This window comes from Mirounga leonina, unplaced genomic scaffold (genome assembly GCF_011800145.1).
Source record: "Mirounga leonina isolate KUSES-001 unplaced genomic scaffold, KU_Mleo_1.0 Mir_171, whole genome shotgun sequence".
NCBI classification, from domain to species: Eukaryota; Metazoa; Chordata; class Mammalia; order Carnivora; family Phocidae; genus Mirounga; species Mirounga leonina.
In genome coordinates this window covers 6,365,271-6,388,165 of record NW_023270436.1, presented here as the reverse complement: position 1 = coordinate 6,388,165, position 22,895 = coordinate 6,365,271, and the positions used below count along the sequence as shown (strand labels likewise).

General features: G+C 52.1%; 2 protein-coding genes across 5 annotated transcripts; one reads left to right on the top strand and one right to left on the bottom strand.

The window, feature by feature from the left end:
* Positions 1–136: 136 nt before the first annotated feature.
* Positions 137–12,500, top strand: CUNH12orf65 (chromosome unknown C12orf65 homolog). Of its 4 annotated transcripts, XM_035016881.1 has the most exons (4): positions 152–290; positions 3,585–3,634; positions 10,230–10,537; positions 11,707–12,500. In XM_035016881.1, exons 3-4 carry the CDS (start codon positions 10,256–10,258, stop codon positions 11,923–11,925), a joined length of 501 nt encoding a protein of 166 aa, XP_034872772.1. In that variant the 5' UTR covers positions 152–290; positions 3,585–3,634; positions 10,230–10,255; the 3' UTR covers positions 11,926–12,500. The 4 variants fall into 4 exon arrangements, with proteins under 4 accessions (XP_034872768.1, XP_034872772.1, XP_034872769.1 ...); XM_035016877.1 differs by lacking the exon at positions 3,585–3,634 and having other exon boundaries at positions 137–290; XM_035016878.1 differs by lacking the exon at positions 3,585–3,634 and having other exon boundaries at positions 208–290; positions 10,225–10,537.
* A 1,639-nt stretch (positions 12,501–14,139) lies between these two features.
* CDK2AP1 (cyclin dependent kinase 2 associated protein 1) lies at positions 14,140–21,436 on the bottom strand. The gene is made up of 4 exons (XM_035016882.1): positions 19,838–21,436; positions 18,826–18,923; positions 17,159–17,285; positions 14,140–14,909 (listed from the first exon to the last, which is right to left on the bottom strand). Exons 2-4 carry the CDS (start codon positions 18,892–18,894, stop codon positions 14,842–14,844), a joined length of 264 nt encoding a protein of 87 aa, XP_034872773.1. The 5' UTR covers positions 18,895–18,923; positions 19,838–21,436; the 3' UTR covers positions 14,140–14,841.
* Positions 21,437–22,895: the final 1,459 nt, after the last annotated feature.

Sequence of the window (22,895 nt, the reverse complement as noted above, 5' to 3'; positions counted from 1 at the left end):
CCCGCCCCTCGCGCAAAAGAGGGAGGTCCGACGCCTGGGAAATGGAAGGGGGCGGGGCTTATGTACGTTCTCTGGTCTGATTGGTTCTCTGGGAGTCGGCAGATGGCACGCGAAAAGAAGCCTCCGGTTACCGCATGCGCAGTTGGTAAGAATGAGCCTGGGGCAAGTGAGGGAAGCGGTGGCGGGAGTACTGCGCGTGCGCAGTCCCAGGAATGCATCTGCGATCTACCTTCTGCGGTGGTTCGGGTTACCCCAGAACGTTGCGGGTGGGAGGCCAGCGTTGAGGCCAGGTAAGCGTCCGTGGAGAATCCGGCCACCCGCGGTTGCCCGCGGATGTCAGGGACTATGGAAAGAGGACTGGGAACTGGGACGCCTGACTTTCCCAGCTTGCGACCCTGAGTCGCGCAGCCAATTGACCTGAAGCCCCGCAGGCCCAGACCCCGAGCTAAGTTTTCTCTGCACCTGGTTTACCCTAAGGGTAAACCTGCTGGGGGTCGGCCCAGGGGTTCTTCAAGGACTGGGATGGGGAGGGGAGCACAGCCCAGCGGCCTGGAGAAAACAGTTGCACCGAGGCCCAAGAAGAACTGGAACGTCTTCACTTACTTTGTTCTATGGAGCTCTTAGCACGCAGCAGGTGCTGTTTTAGGCCGGCACATAGTAGGTGTCAGCATTGTTTTTGCCAGGCCTTTGGAAGGACCACAGAGAATACGTGTCCCTCCCTGTGGGCCCCAGTCCATTTCATTCTCTCTGTTTAGTTCATTCTTTTTTTTTTTTTTTTTTTTAAGATTTTATTTATTTATTTGACAGAGAGAGACACAGCGAGAGAGGGAACACAAGCAGGGGGAGTGGGAGAGGGAGAAGCAGGCTTCCCGCCGAGCAGGGAGCCCGATGTGGGACTCGATCCCAGGACGCTGGGATCATGACCTGAGCTGAAGGCAGACGATTAACGACTGAGCCACCCAGGCGCCCTCAGTTCACATTCTTAAGACTAGTCGACCTTTAAAGCCAGCTCTTAGATTGCCCTCCAAGGGTCCTGGGCCCAAAGTAAAGGAATTTCGCTGGCCCTGTCATGTAGATGTGGCTGAGAAGCCAGGACGCACGCGATATATTGGCAGGAATGACAGAGCTGCGAGGCATTCCATTTCATCTGAGCCTAACAATCATGTCTCAAACAGTAAAAATTTAGTCTTTATCCAAAACCCCATTTGTGTATGGAAGATCTCAAGCTTAAATAAATTTAATCCACACCCCACCCCATTGTGTGAGTCCCATCAGGCAATAGTATGCTCATGTAATACCTAACCAAAATCAAACTAATTTTAAGCACATGGCTCTGATTTCACTGACCATGTTTCGAGCCCAACAACAACAACAACAAAAAAGTTTTATCACTAATTTCAGTTGGTCACAAAATCTATTATTTGAGACATCCTTTACACTCAGAAGAACTGAGAACTGTGAATTACTGAGACATCTCCAGGCAGACAGGGTTGGGTTTCCTTACAAGAAAAATAAATAACCCCTAAATCGAGTACTAGTGATTATTTCGCAACCATGTAAAGAGCAGGAGATGTTCACTTTTGGCTGCAAAATCAGATGGGTTCTGTTCAGTTTGAGCACGTAGATTTTTGGTTTTTTGTTTTTAGCTGTGCGGTTTTAGGTAACTTTTTGTCTGTTAACGTCTTAATAAGCCAACGTATTCAGGAGTGCTATTCTGGTTAACCAAGTTATCTTGTTAATGAACTGATGTGGTGAAATATTTTGGTAAGGTTGCTCACACCATATTTCTTAGGTTAAGCTCTTTGGAAGGGTCATAATTGAAAAAAAAATCAGTGGAAATTGCCTTTGACTCATTGGACTAAAGAGAAAAAATAATTTTTTTTAAAGATTTTATTTACGTATTTATTTAATTGACAGAGAGACAGTCAGAGAGGGAACACAAGCAGGGGGAGAGGGAGAAGCAGGCCTCCCACCAAGCAGGGAGCCCGATGCGGGGCTTGATCCCAGGACCCTGGGATCATGACCTGAGCCGAAGGCGGACCCTTAACAACTGAGCCACCCAGGCACCCCCATAGACATTATTTCTGAGTATAGCAAACAGAAGTAGGAGGCTTCAGAAGTTCCAGTAAATGTGTTAAGTACAATCACTATTCATCTAATGGAAACCTACCTTCCATCCTGGAGATTTTGCACTACTTGTGTGCAAACTGACACCACTATTTTATGGCCTTTATGATGTTATGATTACTATGATTTTCTTTATTATAACATCAAATTGCTCAAGTAGTCTCTTTGACCTTGAAGGCTTCAAACTGACTTTTGAGTGGAGATCTTTCACATTGATGGGGATAAGACCATGCTGGGCGGTGATAATGGCCGATAATGGCTTGCGGCATTTCGTGTCTCTCAACCCCAGCGTTGCTACTCTTTGATTGTTATGTCCAAACTGTTTATCATTTGGGGGGGCCAGTTCTCCACAGCGGGGGGTGGGGGGGAGAAAAAGAGGAACTCTAAAATTTTAAATGTATAATCATTAAACGTGAAATCATCAGACGTATATTAAAATATAAATTTTGTCCTCTTTCTTGTCCTAAATGATTTTTCTTACTCTATCAGATAATCCCTAAAGATTGCCATGTTTAAACCAGGACTTGCTTGGATGAAGGGGGTGTTTATCTTTCACTGTGAGCCTGCTAGAAAGTCAAACTGTATTCTTGGCATCATAATTATCTCCTTGGCACCTGATTTCATAGAACACAATTATGACCTCACCAAATAGCATGTCTCTGGTAACTTCATGGTTTTCAAGTACTTCTTAAATTGGACCATACCAAATGAAATAATTTGCAGGTCACTCTTCTAGATGCCTTTTCACTCTGCGCTCTAAAACAAGTCTACGAAGGGGCACCTGGCTGGCTCAGTCGGAAGAACATGTGACTCTTGATGTCCAGGTCATAATTTGTCATAATCTCTACATTGGGTGTAGAGATTACTTAATTAATTTATTTTTTTTATTTTTTTAAAGATTTTATTTACTGATTTGAGAGAGAGAGAGAGAGAGAGCAAGCACAAACAGGGGGAACAGCAGAGGGAGAGAGAAGCAGACTCCCCGCCGAGCAGGGAGCCCAATGTGGGGCCTGATCCCAGGACCCTGGGATTCTGACCTGAGCCGAAGGCAGATGCTTAACCAGTTGAGCCACCCAGGTGCCCCTTATAGGCTTTAAAAAAAAAAAAAACAAAACTGGGGCACCAGGATGACTCAGTTGGTTAAGCGTCTGCCTTTGGTTCAGGTCATTATCTCAGAGTCCTGAGATCTAGCCCCACATCGTAAGTCTGCTTCTCCCTCTCTCTCCATGATTTCTCTCATTTTCACTCTCTCTCAAATAAATAAAATCTTTATAAATATATGTCAAAAAAAAATAAAAAGCCTATGAAATAATCAGTTTCAAATTAGGTTTATGGGATGAAACCACAGTTTATATGGTGTGTTAGTCAAAGGCTCTTCAGCTTTATAGTTTAGGGATCCCAAGTACCCCTCAGGGCTTTAGGTTTGTGGAGACATGTACGTTTTTTTCTCACCCTAGGCGGTATTACCTGCACTTTACAGATGAGGAGACGTGGCCAGAATTGCACAGTGAGTAAATCATGAAGCCAAGATAGTGACTACAGAGCAGGGTGGCCTTTCAGGGACAAAAAAAAAAAAAAAAAAATGAGAAGAACATTCCAAAAGAGAAAGTTGAGGAAAATGAGCTAACACTTTTAAGAAGGTGGGGAAAGGACAGATCTAGAGCTATTATGAAAGGTAAAGGTAGAAAGTAAAAGTTTAGTATAAAAAATGGAATACCTAATGTTCTTCCAAGTCTTCCTGAGATAATCCCTTTTCTTTATTTGTGTCAAATATGATAATGTATTTGAAAGTACTTTGAAAGCATTTAGGTCCTAAACAAATACAAGGTATCATTCATGATAATAGAGGCATTGAGAACTTAAGGACATGTAGAGTGTTATTACTGCTGCTTTTTTTATGTGTTTCTGTCTTATTTTAACAGTGTAGTTGGTAAATTCTAAAGTTCCTGTTAGAAGTCATAAATAGAAGAAAATCACAGTGATGCACACAAATAGGACAGGTGTAGTTCTCTGTGGATTCAGAGTTTTCTGTATATATATTTAAAAAAAGCAACACTGAATGGGGTGTTAGTGTTGTATGAATAGAAAGTTTTTCTATCTACTTCATTAGTTGTCTCTTGAACTCTGCAGCAGGGAGCCTATTAAATTGAGACCAGACCCAGAGCAGTCTCCAGCGTGGCATTTCCTGCTCAATCTATGATGTTTGTCTGATTTGAGAAATAATTCTCTGCTAACACTTCCTGTGACTGAAAGGTGCTTTATCTTCAGAACGAACCGCCAAGCCCAGGAAAGGACTTGGTCTGTTTCAGACCTGAGCCGCAGCCCCTAGAGGTTCCATTCTGGGAGGTGATCCAGCCCTTGAAAGGGCTCCAGACCAACCAGAACGGGAGGGTGAGCTAGACCGAGCAGGCGGGAAATGGCTGCTTTGCCTTAACTCCCATTTTGCAGGGAGCAAGCACCAAAACATGCTATGAAATATGGACTATGGGGCGCCTGGGTGGCTCATTCAGTGAAGCGTCTGCCTTCGGCTCAGGTCATGATCCGGGGTCCTGGGATGGAGCCCCGCATCGGGCTCCCTGCTCAGTGGGGAGCCTGCTTCTCCCTCTCTCTCTGCTGCTCCCCCTGTATGTGCATTCTCTCTCTAATAAATAAATAAAATCTTAAGAAAAAAAATGTTTATTTAAAAAAAAAATTAAAAACATGGATTATACTTAAGCATTTCTCAGAAAATCATTCTCTCACTTAGCTTCTGGTGCCATCAGCTGGCCATTTGGTCTGTTTAAAGCAGCACCATTGCACATCAGCCTGAGTTCAGTGTTTGGTCCTTCACCACCGATTAGGTCATTGTTTTGAGACCTGTCCCTTTAGGTTTGTGGAGACATGTGGAAGGAGAAACAGGACTGTGACCAAGCAGGTAATCAGCACTCCAGAATTCTGGCCTCAACTTCTTAAATAGAAGAAACAACAGCTTTTAAAAGTGTCCCGGAAGCTGGAAGAATTAGCTAGTTCCTGCGTTCTAGGACAAGGCTTCTCAGACTTTGGAAGTGTGCCTCTGCGTCACTTACGGATCTTCATAAAAGGCAGGTTCTCATTTAGGAAGTCTGGGGTGGGGCCCAAGAGTCTTCATTCCTAACGAGCTCCCAAGTGGTTCTGTCGCTGCTACTCTGTGGACCATAATGAGGAGCAAGATTCTGGAGCTACATTGTCTGATATGGTAGTGCTGAAGACACCCCAGATTTTGAAGACTTCATATAAAAAATAAAATATCACAATAATTTTTATATTGATTGCACATTGAAATAATATTTTGGATATACTGGGTTATGTATTAAAGGATTTTTTAAAGATTTATTTATTTTTAAAGGTTTTATTTATTCACTTGACAGAGAGAGAGAGCACAAGCAGGAGGAGAGGGAGAGGGAGAAGCAGGCTCCTCGCTGAGCAGGGAGCCTGACGTGGGACTCGATCCCAGGACCCCTGGGATCATGACCTGATCATGACCTGAGCCAAAGGCAGACACTTAACTGACTGAGCCACCCAGGCGCCCCAAGATTTATTTATTTTAGAGAGTGCGTGTGCAAGCAGGGGGAGGGGCAGAGGAAGAGTATCTCAAGCAGACCCGCCGCTGAATGTGGAGCCCGAATGGGGGCTTGATCTCACAACCCTGAAATCATGACCTGAACTGAGATCAAGAGTCAGACATTTAACCGACTGAGCCACCCACGTACCCCTAAATATTTTATTTTTCAGTCATCCCTGCACCCCACTTGGGGGTTGAACTTAAAACCCCATGATCAAGAGTCACATGCTCCACCAACTAGCCAGGTGCCCCTCTTTTTACTGTTTTTAAGGTGACTACTAAAAAATTTAGAATTTCACGCATGCCCTACATTATGTTCATATCGGACAACGCTGTTCTAGAACACTAATATAATAGAAACATTATTGGTGTTCTTTTTTTTGGTTGACCCCATTTCTCAATCCCCTTGTTAACCATTTCACCTTCTGTTAGCTCAGTTCATTATTTGTGTCATTCTTTTCTCTGAATGTTTGCTGTTCCGGCCATTACTCTCCTTCCCACCTTCCTCATCTCCATCTTTGCCATCGTTGTTCTGGGGCTTCCATCCAGTCGTCCAATGGTCCTAAGAGCCACCATACAGGCAAGCAGCTTTGCTCCAAGCTTCTGGCCATGACACTCAAAGTGTGGTTCCTGGAGGCAAGAGCCTCACTGGGAGCTGGTTAGGAATGCAGAGTCTCCAGTCCCACCCAGACCTGCTGAAGTAGGCTTCTATTTAACAGAACCCCCAGGGGATTTGTCTGCTCCTGAAAATGTGCGTGGTGAGGGCTTTGCCAGTCATCTTTCCTAAAGCAACCCCATTTCAGTTCATCTCCACATCTGTTCCTTCGGTTGGATTTGATGAAGTCTCTACGAGGCTGAGATAACCCTGAAAGTTGTGGCTCAGAGAAACTAGCACACACTCTCAAAAAAAAAAAAAAACCATATATATATATATAGTTAAGCAGTGAATTTGGGGCACATGGCATCCAGAAGGTGAGTCCAGAGATTGAAATCCTATGACTTCCTGCAAATAGATTGAGATAACCTTCTCTCTCTCAGAGACACATGACCATGCCCTCCCCCGTCTCCGGAGTGTTAGAGCTGCTGGGGAAATGGACCTCACCTTGCTGGGTCTAGTTTACATCTGACTGCTGCAGTCACTGGCCACGATCCGAGCTCAACATACACCATCCCTGCAGCCAGACGTCTTCCTAGGCGTGGGCTGACTGCGGGGGCCTGAGGAGGGAATGTGTGGTTGCTGGCTCCAGGTCAGGAAAGGGGGCACCTACCAGAATACAGGCCCCGAGTCCCGGTACCAAGCCCTCCAAGTGACTTAGGGGCCCAGCAAGTCAGAGAGGCACTGCTCTGTGGCCTGTTCTCCATCCCAGGCTATTAGCATGGATCACATTTGGGGGCATCTTTAATTTCTCTTTTATGCCACAGGCTCATTGGGCTCCCTGAGGCCCATGCCTGGCACAGAGTAGATGTTGAAAATACTCACTGAACAAATTAGCATTCCCTTTTGTAAAGTCCTAACACCCAGCATCTCTGACTTGACCCAGTGGGCAGGGATGGGGACAATGAGAGGCCTTAAGCCAAACTGCAATCAGGCTGTTTAGCGCGATGCGTCCTCAGAGGAAAAGCAGGGCTGAGGGGGAGTGAGGGTGGAGAGCCGGGCCCGAATCGAGGCACACGCTCACAGAAAGGAATTGGGGCACGCTGTCATGACTCCCGGTTTCCCCTGACCAGCACTCCTTGTCACCATTTTCCTGTGGCTCTTTTTTAATGTCACGATGAGCTCTAATTTGAGCCGCTTTTATTGTCCCCCGGAGACTTTTGAGTTGCTCTGTGGGTATCACAAAACCTGAAACCCAATCCGTATATCCTGGGCTTTGGGGAAGTGGGACCATGGGTGCGCGGGTTATTTTTAGCAGTCGTTGGGAGTAGAGCCAAAGCTCCCAGAGATACAAAAAGTATTGAGAATCGCCCGATCGGCTGTTGGAATTAGCCGTTAAACAAAACAGTAACTGAACACTGGGGACTTTCTTGAACTCCATTTGGGTGGGAGGCCTTCCAGTGTGTGTGTCAGCCCCGAACTAGGACAGAAAGGTAGAGACGGGCAAAGCAGCTGATAAAAGCACTCTCCTCTCCGCCCTTTGTCTGGGAGTTTCGCCTCGTCTCAGACTCACTTCCTTTCTTTGTCGCTGCACTCTATTCCAATGCTGTCCTGCCTGGTCAGATTTACTGACTAGCAGAAGAGAAACCCCAAGGGAGGCCCCGGGCTTGCGTTCCATAATGAATCTGATCCAGGTACTCGATGCTCTCTGGTACACAAAGGAATCTTGTTCTATGGATTGAAAGCAGAAATAAAGGAAGGGACATTTTGGACATTGACCCGGGTCTCATTCACTTAATCATTTACAGGGGAGCGGATTCTTTGTCGTAGCGATTTCAGAAAAGTGCTGGTGTTTATCATTTATCTTTTCCCGAGTGTACTTCCGAAAGACTTGACACACAATAAACAAAACCAGTTTTCTAAAGCGCCACTTTCCCTGGCATGCTCTGTTTCAAAATCGAGCCCTTCACAGCCACTGAGCATCTTACCAACACCACGTTGTCACCCCCCCGGGGACTGACACACATCCTGAATGCCATACTTTTCAGAAAGAAGTTATGAGTTTAGACCATCACGTCCATCACAGAATTGAAAACGAGCATTGGCATCAGGCTTGGAAAAGTATATTTCATTATATTTATTTTCCATAGAGAGAGAGGTTAAGAATATGGTATTGTTCTAAAAATGACCAGGATCCTCTCAGGACCAGCTAGACTGATTACTCAGAGAGATGCCCGTAAAATAACAGAAATGTACATATTTACAAGGCAGCGGCGTCCACTAGCCTGCATATGCAGTAGGCATCCTCAAAGCTTGTTAGAGACCAGCGTGGGCTCATAGAAGTTAGCAGCCAGAACTGACAGGGGACGAAAGGTAAATGAGCTGAGAGCAAACCTGCTGAAATTATTTGGTGCATGATTAAGCAACTCTGGGCTGAGGGCGCTGGCTTAGGTATATACCACTTCCTACCTAGGTTAGAGACCAGTGGCCCTCAGCTAGAATTTACAGGATTTCAAATGGTAAAAGAAGCTATTTAGAGCCTCAAAGGAAGCAGTTGTTAAAAAGGGCAGTAATTCTGTTTTTAGCACCTACATCATCCTGGATCAAGAAGCATGAAGCAAGGGGCACGTTCATCGTTCCCATAATCCTCCCGAGTGGCAGGAATTTTGCTAAAAATCAGTCTCATGCCTTCAAAGGTATTCAACAAAAGCTCTTTCCAGAATTTTTTCTTTTTTTCCCCTCTGACCTTTAAGCCTGTGCAGGGTGGGCGGAGAAGGGCTTGTTCACCCATTTTCCAGGTAAGAAAACAGGCCCACACTGTTACTTGTCCCGATTGGCACGGGGAGGTCACCCATCTTTGAAAAGAGCTAACACCTGTCAGCTCGTTCTGCCTTCCTCCCCTGGAAGAAAGCAAAGGCCCGTGGGATTCACCACGTCCTGGTAGCTGTTACTCTCTATACCATTCATTGTTGACTAGACATTTCAGCCTTCTGCCACGTCTGGAGTAGCTATTTAAATCTAACGGTTAAATACTGCTTTCTCTTTTAAGCATCTTCTCTCTGACTGGACTCTAAGCTCCATGAAGACGGAGGCTCCCTCTCTCCCGCCTCGCATCGCTCTCTACGCCTCGTGTGGTATTTTGAACCACGCAGGCACCTTCATAAAAAATCAGTTGATTCGAACGTTCCAGGGATGAGCACCACTTGGATCATGTTATTGGCAGTGCGTCTGAGGGAACAGATGTTCCTATTCAAATCCATGAAACTGGAAACATTAAAAAACAACAATCATGACATTGATTGATAGTGATATTTACTGTGTCAGACCGTGTAAGCTCGGCTATAAAATCGACTTGCATACTGTCGTCTTTACATTTGGATTTCAGAGATTCTCAAACGTTTAAATAATGTCGCTGGACTCAGATCCTAATTCTTTTTTTTCTTTTTTTTTTAAAGATTTTATTTATTCATTAGAGACAGAGAGAGAGAGGCAGAGGGAGAAGCAGGCTTCCCGCCGAGCAGGGAGCCCAATGCGGGACTCGATCCCAGGACCCTGAGATCATGACCTGAGCCAAAGGCAGATGCCCTCAGATCCTAATTCTTATTTGATGCACTGTTCAGTGTTTCTTTATCGAATTAACAGCCCTGTTCTTCGGAATGTCACCCTGCCTGAGAAAGCAGCACCTCTGGGTGCTTCGAAGATATTTTTGGTTACAACAAAATACTTATCAGCTGGGAGGGCGCACGCGGCGAAGACCACGGGAGATGCCCCAAGGCTGCAGAGGGCTGTGCCTATTAAATACCCCACAGGACGGCTGGGTGGCCCTCGCTGGAACCGGTTTATATAAGGTTGTCCCAGAGCCTTTAGTGTAATCCTGAGCGCGAATGCACCTTCCTGAAAGGCTGTCTTTTTTTTTCTCCAGCTCAGGTCACGGACGGGCAGAGCTCCTCTGCATGAGGCCCTCGGCCGGCTTCCGCTGGCCTGCAGCCCTGGCCAGAATCTGCGTCGCGCCGCGGGGCCTCCGGCCTCGGGAGAAGCAGGCACTGCTCGCCCCGCCGGTGGCGGTCCCCGCGGTCCCGGCGGCGGGCAGGAAGGAGCGCCCCGCTCCGCCTCCCCTGGATGAGACGGAACTTGAAGAGCAGTTTGTGAAAGGGCACGGCCCCGGGGGCCAGGCCACCAACAAAACCAGCAACTGTGTGGTGCTGAAGCATGTCCCCTCGGGCATCGTCGTCAAGGTAGACAGACGTCCCCTCTTTGGTAAACGGCAGTGACACCTGCCCCTTCGGGCACAGCCTTCCCAGCCCTCAGGACAAAAATGCGACGCGGGGCTGCCTGGAGGCGGCTTCCTTTACCTGGAAACCAGTCTCTGATCAGAGTATCCCCAGCTCTCAACACGAGCCCCTGGGAGGTACTGAAATGCTGTCTCCCGTTTCCTGGTTAGTAGGGGCCCCGCTGGCTCTCAGTGCGGTCCCTGCCGAGTCACCAGAGGCCCTGAGAAGGGACGGCAAGGCGGGCTTTCCATATACCAACGACAGGGCAGGCCCCGGTGGGCGCAGCGCCGCACGCGGTCGGTCGTCACCCTCGCAAGCCCTTACGCCTTGGCTTCCTCATGGTGCAGGTGTGGAACCAGGCACAGAGAGGTTAGGTAACTTGCCCGAGATCCTACAGCGGCAGGCGTCACCCAGACCAAGCCCAAGTCTGTGCTCCCAACAACTGTTCTTCACTGCCAAGTTTTTGAGCCAAGAGCCTATCCGTTAAAGCCTCAGTCACTTTTCTTTTCCTCTTTGAGAAAAAGCGTCATTCATGAGCCACACATGAAATTCTGAAACCCGACAGGATTTTTGTTTAACTGTTTTATACACGTACTGCAGATCTGCTTACAGTACTCTTCTCTCGCTCTAATTTCACAGAATTGTTTTCAAATAGCTTTGTAAGGCACTCGCCCTTAATAACTCAGGGATGACATAATCAACGATACGGTTGACTAATAATAAAGATGGTATCTCCCTCCCTGAGACAGACTTTATGTTTAGAAATGGTGCAGACGGAGGGCTTGTTCCCTGGCCACAAGCTTAGACATACCAGTTGATATTTTCAAAATTATCTGGGGACTTTAAGTTATCTGAAGCTATCATTGCTTCCGAACAAAGCAATACTCTTAATTATAAAACCATCACCGAGAAAGCCACGTAATACAGCTGGGGGGTGGGACGAGCTGAAGGCTGAGAAGAGGCAGGAAGGAGGGCATATGGGCTTGGCTCTGTCCTGGACTCACTGGGATTCTTGACAAGTGGCCTTGCCTCTCGGGCCCGTCCCCATCTATAGAGCAAGGGGGTTGAATTCCACAGTTTGAGATCCTGTCCCGAACAAACTTTTTCACATTATAAAATATTATCTCTTGCAGTGCCATCAGACAAGATCGGTTGATCAGAACAGAAAGCTCGCTCGGAAAATCCTACAAGAGAAAGTGGATATTTTCTACAACGGTGAAAACAGTCTTGTTTACAAAGAAAAACAGGAGGCAGAGAGGAAAAAGCAAGAGAGGAAAAAAAGAGCAAAGGAAACCCTAGAAAAAAAGAAGCTCCTGAAAGAACTCTGGGAATCCAGTAAAAACGTCCACTGAGAAGGAATCGAAGATGCTTTTCTGTTGTCGTCTTGTTGTTTTTAAGATCTCTACATCCAACGTGGGGATTTAACTCACAATCCTGATCCCGAGATAAGAGTCACACGCTCTTCTGAGCCAGCCAGGCACCCCGGAAAGAATCGCAGATTCTAACTAAAGAACCTGCCAGATGCAGGGCGCCTGGGTGGCTCAGTCAGTTAAGCGTCCGACTGTGGATTTCAGCTCAGGTCATGATCTCAAGGTCATGGGATCGAGCCCCACGTCAGGCTGGGCACGGAGCCTGCTTGAGATTCTCTCTCCCTCTGCCTCCACACACACATACACACACCCCCCGCCCTGCTCCACTCTTGCTTGCACACTCCCTCTCTCTGAAAAGATAAAAATTGACAGATGCTTCCAAGGAATAATGGTAGGGAGTTCCATTCCATCTCAAGCGTTACTCTAGCTAATTTCTGTATTTCTGACACACTTAACGTTTTAAATCAATTTTTAAATGGCGGACTAAACTGTAATGAATAGAGACGCACATTTTGAGAATAAAACTATAGAGACACACAGAAAACATTACCATAAAAGAACAGCGGCTAGCTACTTTTCATGGGGAGGAAAGGGGTTGTCGTGATAGGACACCCGGAGGGGCTGTGGATGGCTGACAAAGGTCTTTCTGGACCTGGGTGGGTAGTTAGAAGGATGTCACCATATTTTTTTAAGCTACACATTTGTGTGATTGTCTTGTTTTATTATCAAAGGTTAAAAATAAGCACTAATAGTAATAAGGAAGGTCCATTTTTGGGGGGAAAACTATGGAATGGAGTCAAACATTAGTGGCATTTTTGGGGCACCTGGCTGGCTCAGTCGGTGGAGCATGAGACTTTTGATCTCAGGTCATGAGTTTGAGCCCCACGTTGGGCGTAGAGCTTATTTAAAAAAAAAAATACACATGACATTCCCTATGTGTTGTTTATAAGTAGATTTATGAGATGAGTTTCCAGAAACCTGATTTGTGAATTTGCTTACAATGCCATCACTCAAGCTGGATTTGATCCTACAGTTGTTTGGAGTTTTTAGGCAGAGGTAATAGCTTCCCTTGTCAGAATACATCTGGGGTTCACCCGTGAACCAAGCAGGGGAAAAACCACAAGGGGAGAAGGCCACTGTCAGGGTCTGCAGTCCAAACCAGCCCATTCGGCAGGCACAGACCGGTGCCCAGTGCCTGTCGGAATACACATTTAAGGCAGCCGGGTAAGGCTCTTCTCACCTGGACGCGAGCTGGTCTGGAAGTTTAAGCATTGTGTGCAAGGCTCGAGACCGGTCGCAGCATCCAGGACCCATCCCCATGCGGACCTCCATTCAAAAGGTAGCCAAGCACCTGGAAGGGTACACGACAAGCAGGTAACGGCGGGAAGAGACAGGAGGGACAGAGGCTTCACTCTCTCTCCTCTCTCGTGCCTTCTGGGGTTCGCTGTGCATGAAACAGATGTAGACACGCCCACTCTTACTGGCCTTTCGACCTGTCGTGGCTGGGCCCTTGCCTCATGCCTGCAAAATTGACCCCATCCCTCATTTGTCTGTCTCCCCTCACCACTGAGGACCACCATCCGCGTCCTCAACATGTCCAGCGCAAGCGGGCCTTCCCCAGCCCCGGGGCAGGGAATCCTCCCGGTGAGCACCTGGGGTAGCTACCTGGAGTTTAGAGGCTGCACCGTAGGAGAATTAGATTCCGGGAGCAGGACAAGCACCTGGAAGCCGAGAATGGCCTCACTGAGGGCAGGCCATGGGCAAAGTCAGTAACGCCACATCCACTAACGTTCTTGCTTCCCCTGCACACCCGGCTGTCCACGGCAGTCACAGTGCACCGTGATGCGACATTGTCTGACCCCCACCTTCTGACTTAGGCAGACGCCTTCCTCCCCCAGCCCGTGGTGGTTCTGGCATTGGCACGAATAATGTTCCTGAGGCCAGGTAGGCAAACCCTCTGTGGCAGGGATCTCCCACTCTCGTCGGAGGAGCTGTTTTTTGGTTTGTTTTTAAAGATTTTCTTTTTAAGTCACCTCCACACCTGACGTGGGGCTCGAACTTATAAGCCCCAGATCGAGAGTTGAACCTCTAGTGACTGAGCCAGCCAGGCACCCCCGAGGAGCTGTTTTTTAAAAACACCACTTAAAAAACAACAAAAACACTTAAGAATTCAAGGAACCCACACCTTAATACAAATTGTTAATGAAAATAAGCTTTATTACATCAAGTAATAAATACATACAAAGATGCAAACAGTTTTAGTCATTTTCTTCCAGATGTTTGGATCAACTTACAGGAAAAGCAGAACTGAAACCCACACACAGTCTTAGTAGGAAAATTTGGAGGGGGTGGGGGGGGTTCTCATTAGGTTAGGTTTGGTAGGTTGCTCTTTCTTCTGTATTTATAACTTGTGCATTTTTTAAATTGACCTCAAAGCACTAACAGTCATGCAAGCAAATGCTTAAGCACAAAAGTTACATTAAGCGGAATCCACACGGTGTGGCAAATGTACGCACTCAAAAAAAAAAAAACCCTCAGAGTTGTATTAGCTTATGAAAAAGAACGGAGAACAATCTGGGTAACATAACTGGGATCTTTGCTGTGAGACAGGTATCTTTTACGTGCATCTTTTAAATCAATGCTTAAAAAAAAAAAAAAAAAAAACCCAAAAAACCAAGAACAAAAAACCCTGGGTAATTCCTAACTATTTAAAATGTAAATCCTAGTCAACTGCAAAATATTTCTCAATCTCAGAGCCTCATGAACCATGGGAGGGACGTGGGAAGGAGAAACCAAACTGTTACCCTTTTGAAAACAAGAGTTTCATCTGAACATGGGAGATGAGCTGTAACTTCTGGTCTTGGACGAAGATGGAAAACCTTCCGCGAGGCCAGGCAGCTAGGATCGGGCATTCCGTTCCGTTTCGGCCAAGCACTCTCGAACCAGTCCTCTGGCGTGAATGATGCCTGGAGGAGGAGCAGAGGCTGAGGATGGTCCAGCAGAACCCACTCCAGGAGAGGAAGAGGGCCCTTCGCAACCCAGCTGAAAAGCCCCCGCCCTGGGAGGGAACTCGGGACCTGCACCCCAAGCACCCCGGGGTTCCAGCGGTGTGGAGACACGTGAGCGTCCCGTCCGTCCCTCGAAGGCCTTCCCTCCTCGCCCAAACTCCTCTTCGTGGCTCCTAACAATCCCTTCCCGCCCACACAGGGACGGCCAGCGAGCTCTCCGGGCACGCCAGGCTCTCAGAGGACGGAAGTAGATGTGTCCCCGCCCGCTTTCGTCAAGCCTGCCCCACTGTGGAGAATCCAGGACTGCAAATCCTGATTTTTCTCTGGCTTCTTCACAGTCTACGTTCTAGAAAGGGCTTGTCCAGTGTCCAGCCTGCACAGTTAGGATGCAAGACTGCTCATTTATGTTCACCCTTGGTCCACGGTGACGTTGCCCGCCGGGTGCCAAGAGCACCTTCGGCCCTATCACCCCCCTGCCCATCTCTTCCCTCTGGTTTGGTGGTTATGGTTTGGTTGTTGCGTTTGTGTGGTGGTGGTGGCGGCGGCCTTGAGAGAACGCCGGGAGACACCGATCTCGTTCTAATAGACACAAAGAATCTACTCCTTCTGAGTCCTTCTGAGAGAGGACCGCCGGAGGGCACTGTGAGTGACATCCCCAAGTCACGCAGGCGTCCGCATCTCACAAATCTTATCTCTGAGCTTCAGAAGACTTTTTTCTAGAAAGGGCCAGGCAGTAAATACCTCGGGCTTTGCAGGCCGCGCGGGCTCTCTCACAACCACGCAAGCAGCCGTTACAGAAGCAGTGGGTGTGGCCATGTTCCAACAAACCTTCATCACGAACGCTGAAGTCTGAACTGCAGAGCATTTTCACCGGTCACAGAATCATTTTCCGCCATTAGAAACTGAAAACCGTGCTTGGCCTATCAGGTACAGTTTGCTGACCTATCCGCCATGCGCCTGACTCCCCCGTACCCTTTATGACCCTTCTTCACCCTGTTACGACATGACCTTGGCTAGCTTGGGCTTGGCTCCCGGTCAGTGTGACCGTGGGACCAGCTGCTCACGCGGCACGTGCCCTGGGGCCATCACGAGGCAGATCCATCGGTTGGCCTGAACCCACTGGCTTTTCTGGGGGACTGCAGATCGCCTGTTAGACTCTGGGGTCCAGCATCTTCCCAGGGATTTCCACTCGGGTAAGCAGAACTCCGGGGGTCAGGACTGTCTTGCTTCCCCTGCCTCCAAACAGCAGTCTGGACGCAGAGCAAAGCCCACCTGCTCCCCGCCCCCACCCCGGGCTGGATCGGGGTTAACCCACCTCTCCCCAAGCCCTGTCCAGGTCCAGCCTCTCTGCCCACGAAGGCTTCATACACACCAGGGAAGCCCGCTGCCATGGGCCGGAGCCTGTCCTCGCCAGCCGCGCCCGCCACGGGGGAGTCGTGGCCTCCGCAGCAGGCCCCCTTTATGCCCCAGATTGAGTCCCGGCGTGCCTCTCCAACCTTCCCCAGAAACACCAGATCGCTTCTGAAATTAAATTCGCACCCAGGCCACAGCTGCTCTGCCCTGCCACCTTCTAAAACCGAAATCCTCTTCTCCCCTCCCCTCCAGTGGCTTCGTGAGGTGGCAGCCGATTTCACCTCCCCCTGGAATCAGCTGGTCAGTCACGTCTTCACGTGAGTCACTGGGTTTCTGTGACATCATGCTCCTGCCCTGCCACCCTCCCTCCTCAGTCATGAAGGAATTTCAGTGCTCTTGCTCTCCCTCCCCAGACTAGGACAGACCTATACGCCCCCTCGGGCTCCGCTCCAAAGAGCTGACAGCGAGGGCAACCCAGGACCCGGGACCTCCCGACTCCTCGTCCCCGGCCCACCCAGAGAAGGAAGCCTCCCGCGGCTCCCTGGAACCAGCAGCCAACAGGAGCCGAGCAGGCAACAAACAAAGCGGCAGGATCTGGGCTATAAAGATTCCTTTTCTAAAGCATATGGACCCTCCCGGGAGGCACGCAAGGCCTTCCCGTCAGATCCCAAGAGCAGTGTACATCCCACTGACCGGCCCACCCCCGCCCCTGAGATGCCTCCACATCGGAGTAACAAAACGGGGGCCCCTGGGGCATAGGGAACTCCCCCCAACCCCGAAGAAAATCTCTCACAACAGTTAGCGCCCAGCAGGGAGGCAGCACCCGTCAGGGGAGTCTGGGTCCTGCTACCTACCTCGTTTTAGTCTCTCCATGGCACTCTTGCTCCCCGCATAAGTGGGTCTAATCTCTTTCCCCAACTCCTCGATGATGGCCAGCAGCTCGGCGTATTTGCTCTGGGGTACCTGGCTGTTCCCTGTTCCCTAGAGTCAGAAGGAAGAGTTTACATGGATCGAACCCTTCCCTGACCCCGTGGCCACGGTCAGGACCGCACCACATGCCGGCCACGGCGAGGACAGGGCAGGGAGAGGCTCGCCCAGAGGCAGCTGCTGCCTTCGCCGGGGCCAGGCCTGTCCACCCTGAGGGAGAACCACAGGCAGAGAGCTGGGCCTCTCTGCTGTCGTCCTACACTCAAGGAAACCACCAGCAGCCTCCAGAAGGCTTTCATCCTCTCGAATGAGCAAAAGAAGGACTGGCTGTTCTCGGCAAGCACTGGGTATTTCCTAGGACCCAGGTGGAAGTGCAAGTACATCCCAGGGGAGGACAGTCCAGAGCAAGGGGACGAGATGGGGGCCACACCCTGGGGTCAGCAGGACCACAAATAACTGCCAAAGACCATCTGGACAGAACACAGAATATGTTTCAATTCACCCATTCTCCCCGCGCCGGCAGGGCCCACCCCACAAAACCCCTTCTTCTCTAGACTCCCCCCCCCATAGCCCAAGTAAGCACCCCGACGAGTGAGGCTGGGGTCCCCGCGGGCCCCCCCAACAAGGCCCTCGCCTGCTCCTCCCTCCTCCGCCGCCGTCTCTGTCTCCTGGCCTCCAGGGCCCCCCTCCTGTCCTTGCTCAGCTCCTCAGCGCCCTCCGGGTGCCGCCTCCTGGCCCGGCGGTCCTCCTCGCCCTCCTCCCACGGCCGCTTCCTCCGGCGGTCCCGTTCCAGGTCCCGTATCTGCTCCTGGGACAGCACGGCCTGGCGGGGCATGGCCGGCCGCCACCCTCTCGCAGGGTCCGTGGCGACCCTGGAACGCGGCCGCGTTCCGATGACGGCAGAGAGCCCGACGGCAGCCATGGCCGGCGGGCACCGAGGCAGGGGCCTGGCCAGGTCCCTCCACCGGCGGCAGCCAGGGAGGCCAGTGGCAGCGTCGACCCCGCTTGACGGCGAGGAACCGGGTCTCGGCGAGGTTGCCAAGCAGGGGTCAGGCCTGGAAGTGGCAGAACCACGTAGAAACCCCTGCGGCCTGGTCAAGGGCCCCCATTCCCGATGAGGCGCATCTGGGCTCCGGGAGGATATGGGCCCTGTCCTCCTCTTTGCTGGGGCCACGACCTTGCAGGGGGTGAGTGGGAACGGGGTCCCCTCTCCTCTGTCCAGGCTCAGATCCAGAGCCCGGGCCAGGCTTACTTCCTCAGGAACCCGGCACAGAGACTCCCGCCGCAGGGACGCACGTGGGTGGCGGCCCCAGCAGGGCCTGCAGCACTCAGGCCTTCCAGCCCCGCCGTGGGCTCTCCGCCCCCGTCTCCTGGTACCCCCGGGAAACAGCCTGCCGCCCCTCTGCTCCAACGCCCCGAGGCTTGAGACTTGAGGCCGGCGGGGCCGGAGGTTGAAGCAGTTCAGACGACTGTTCCATTCCATCATTTCTACCCCGTCCCACCGGCTCTCCTCCCCGGATGGCGGGAAGCATGTCCCCTTGGTGCCCAGGCCAGCCCCAGAGCCCCTCTCGCCCCACACCCCCCACTACCGTACCTGGGTGTAGCCGAGAGACGGCGGCCCGTAGTCACTCAGCAGCTGGCGGTACTGGGAGGAGGTCGCCATACTGGTGGAGGGCGGGTGGACGCTCCCAGCTATGGAGGAGAAGAGAAGAATCGGGAATCATGCGGTTGTACCCAAAGCAAAGACTCTCGGTCCCGCGACAGCCCCCCGACCCAGGACGCATGCCAGACAGCGGTCTTTTGTCTTCACAGGACAGAGACCCTGCTCCTGTCCTCTAGTTTGGGGATGGCCGGCGCTCGGCCCAGATGACAGGAAAACGTAGCTAACAGGTCGCCGCTCTTCCTACCCACCACCACAGCAGACCTCGCTCCTCGGTCACAGAACTCCTTCCCATCTGCGCGGTCAGGACTGGTCGCAAAGACGAAATCTGCGCCTACTCTTGGCCTAATCCTTGCTGGTCCCTTTTCCCTGGGTCCTGCTCCCCAGAGATGGATGACCGAGAGCCGAATCACCGCCACAGGAGCCCACCTGCTACGGGGCCGGCCTACATCCCGTGTGCCCAAGCCTTTGCTGGACATATGCTAAGGAAGACAGACGGAGGGTTTAGGGGCCCAACCCTGGCCGGAGACTGGTTCACTGGACACCAAGTCAGAATCTGGAGTGTATCACAGTCTCTCTGTGTGTCCTCGGTGGCCTCTCAATCTCCCTGAGCCCCTGCGGTTCCCTCCCCAAAGAGGGGACAGGATTCTTGACAGTCTGATTCTACGCCTGCATGGCTCGCATCCCAAGAGGGGAGGGACAAGGCCCCGTCTAGGGACTGCAACACTCAGACACCCTGTCCCTCAGCTGTGAGGGACCACGTGGGGACAGGGCCCGGCTAAGAATGGAGCCTCCTGGATGCGGGGTGGGGAGTCATCAGCAGGGAATTTTCCGGCTCCGGCTCAGTAGCTGGAAGCATGCAGACCCATAATGGCGTCCAAGTGGCCATTAGCGGGTAGCGGATGTCCTGCAGAATTACAAACAGCGGTAACCATGGAGAATTTACCTAGCCCTCCTCAGCAGCCGCCCGCCTGCCTCCACGCCCAGCCGAGGAGCAGCTCCCCCTCTGCCTGCCGCCCCCAGAGCCAAACGGTCTCTCAAGCACACGGCGGACTCCGCAGACTTGGCCCCGGGGATGGACAGCTGGTGCCAGGCTGGCCAAACCGACCAGCTGCTCATCTGGTGTGAGCAGGGGAGGGGACAGGGAGGAAGAAAGCTCAGGAGCTCCGGCTGGTGGAGTGGAAGGGGCCCTCGGGGAGCCCTGGAGCCCCTGACCATAAAGAGGCAGTCTGGAGAGGGTGGGCGTTCTCCTGAGCCACACACCACAGAAGAGGCTGGTACCCTGACACCATACTGCCCTCTGTCCAGGAGCTGGGGACAGCTCTGTACCCAAAATGTCTTCCCCACTCTCGGGCCTGCCCTGGATTTCACCTCCCCCACCCCAAGCCGGGGCCCAGGTTTAGGCTCAAATGTGGGATGCCCAGTCAGGAAACATGGATTCTGCCACCTCTAAGCCGGTAAGTGGGCACATCACCGGGCCACTCCTCGCCCCGGCCGCCACGCCTCTAAAGTGGGGACGGTAAGACACGGGTGCTTCGGGCACATACTGCTCAGGATGGGACGAACTACTACCGTGTCTGTGACCTCCATCCGAGGCAACCACAGATGTGCAGCGGCCAGAGCACAGGAGCGGGGCAGGGTGGGTGCCCCCCCCAAGCACCCCTCACCAGAGCAGCCAAACCCCAACTTCCTGAACCTTCTGATGTGGGCAGCTGAGTGTGGCCTTTGCAGCCCCAGATCTGGGTTCCAGTCCTGCCCACCGCAAGATAGCACACCTCTCTGGAAGGCCAGGATGCTAAATGCAAGACCAGGGGGGTACGTACCCCTGCAAAGCAGCCCAGGGTCCAGGAGATTCCAGTTCCTGGGCAGGAGGTGAGCGGGACTCGGGTGTGCATTCCCTGCACCACCCTTCGCCCTCACCTCTTGTTGCTCGGCACTGCTTCTCACCTCCCTGCCTCCCGTCCCATCCGCTCTCCTACAGACAAGGGCCTGGACCGGGAGTTGGTCTGGCTGTGTGACCTTGGAGTACACCCTTCCCTCTCTGGGCCTCAGTTTCTCCATCTGTTTGAGGCAATGATTCCCAACAGACTGTCTAAAGGCTCTAGATCCCATTCTTTCATGGGGCTAGGGTTAGGTCTCGGGTGGGGGGCTAAGACAGGGAGGGAAGAGTAATCACCGGGTTTGGGTTGGGGGGAGGGCTGGGCAACAGCTGAGGGCTTGCCTTTCCCATCCCCAGGTGACGTGGTCGGTGACCCCAATTCTGTGTCAGTGCCAGGCTCTCACTCTGTTGAAAAGGGGGGCGTGTGTGTGCGGCCCTGGGGAGAGTTGGCAGAAGGGCCCTGAGTTCTACTCATGCCCACTCCTTCCGGCAGACACGGGGAGGGCCAGTGCATCCGGCTGCAGGAGGCCAGGGAGAAAACCAGACTGGGCGTGAGCACGGCCGCTCTGAGCATCACAGACAATGCACGCAGTGTGCGGGGGACCAGGGAGGGCCCGGAGCCAGGGGAGGGATTGGCAGAGGCCGGCAGCTCCTGGGGCCAGGCGCAGCTCCCCGCCCCCACGCCAGACAAAGAGCGGCCTGGGCCTGGGGAGCTGGCGGCCTTCCCGCCACTTGGGGCGCCTGGGGTGGGGGGAAGTGCTCTCGGGCGGGGAGGCAGGGGCTTTGTCTAACTCCGCCACTGCCACCGCCGGCCAGGCCGCAGCTTGGCAACCCGTGAGCAGGAGGCAGGGCTGGAGGGCGTGAGGGATGATGACAAGGAAGCCGGAGGAGCGGCAGCGGAGAGTCCATCTTGGATGCAAATGGCAGGGGGAGAGTGGGGCTTTCTAAAGGGTCCATGGGGAGGGGCGCAGCCCCCCCCATCAAAACACCAGGTATCTGGGGACCTCAGCAGTCCCCCTGGAAATCACCGCAGAAGAAGACCTGTGCACAGGTGCCAGCCAGCCCAGCACAGGGCTTCAGGGGTCCTGAGTGGGTGCCCCTGTCACTTTGACCCCAATCCCCGAGGGTCCCGGTTTAGGGCACCTGCCTCAACTATACTAGGCCAGGCCTGAGATTTCCAGGGCGTCAGGGCTGACAGCAAGACCTTCCGCCCTGCATACCCCAGAGACAGATGAAGCAGGCAAGGAGAAATCCTCTCTGGGCCCCAAAGCCTATCTCTGGAAGGTCTGCAGACCCCAAAGGTGGTGAGAACATTCGAGAAAATCGTGGCTGTTTGCTCTTGGGACGCAGACCCCAAAGTGAACCAATTCAACTTTGCCCCCACCCGCAACCTGAACCTTACCCCTTTCCAACCCCCAAATCTGTGTCCTTTAAGTTAAAATACATATATATATATATATATATATATATAAAATAATTGATTTTCTGGGTCTCTCTTCAAATTTTTGGAGTTACGGAGTCAACGTTGGGAGACAAGGCCCAAAACTTGCGGCCAACTGCCAACGTGGCATTTCTGACCAGCAAGGCCAATCCCCTCCCCCACAAGGCCTCTGCCCCCTCCCCCCTCGAACGCGCCTGCTTTTTTGGAAGTCCATTTCCAACCCAGGGTCTAAGGGAAAAAGACCCAGGCAAGGGGAAAAGCCCGGCACACCCTCACCTCACCATCTTCCTTCCCCCACCCCAGCTCTCCCCTTGACCCCTGGGGCAAGCCCCGGGGCGCAGCCTGAAGCTGCCTGACAACTTCTGGAGGAGTTTCCTGGCCTCGCCCAGCTCCAGCCCCCGGGAAGGGAGAGGACGCCCCTCCACCCCCGGCTGCCGCAGGAGGGGCCTTCGAAGCCCAGACTTGGCAGCGCCGGGATGCCGGGTCTGGGCTGAAACGCCGCCCTCACCCGCCGCCCGCAGGCGCTCCGAAGCCCCCCGTCTTCTCCAACTTCTGTCACTGCGCGCACGCCTGAGGGGACATCCGGCGCGCCGCGCTGTGGGCACCCCAGCTCCGGCGCGCCGGGCCGAACCCCCACCGATGATCGGGTCCCCTGCACCGCCGGTGACCCCAGCGGCCCCGCGC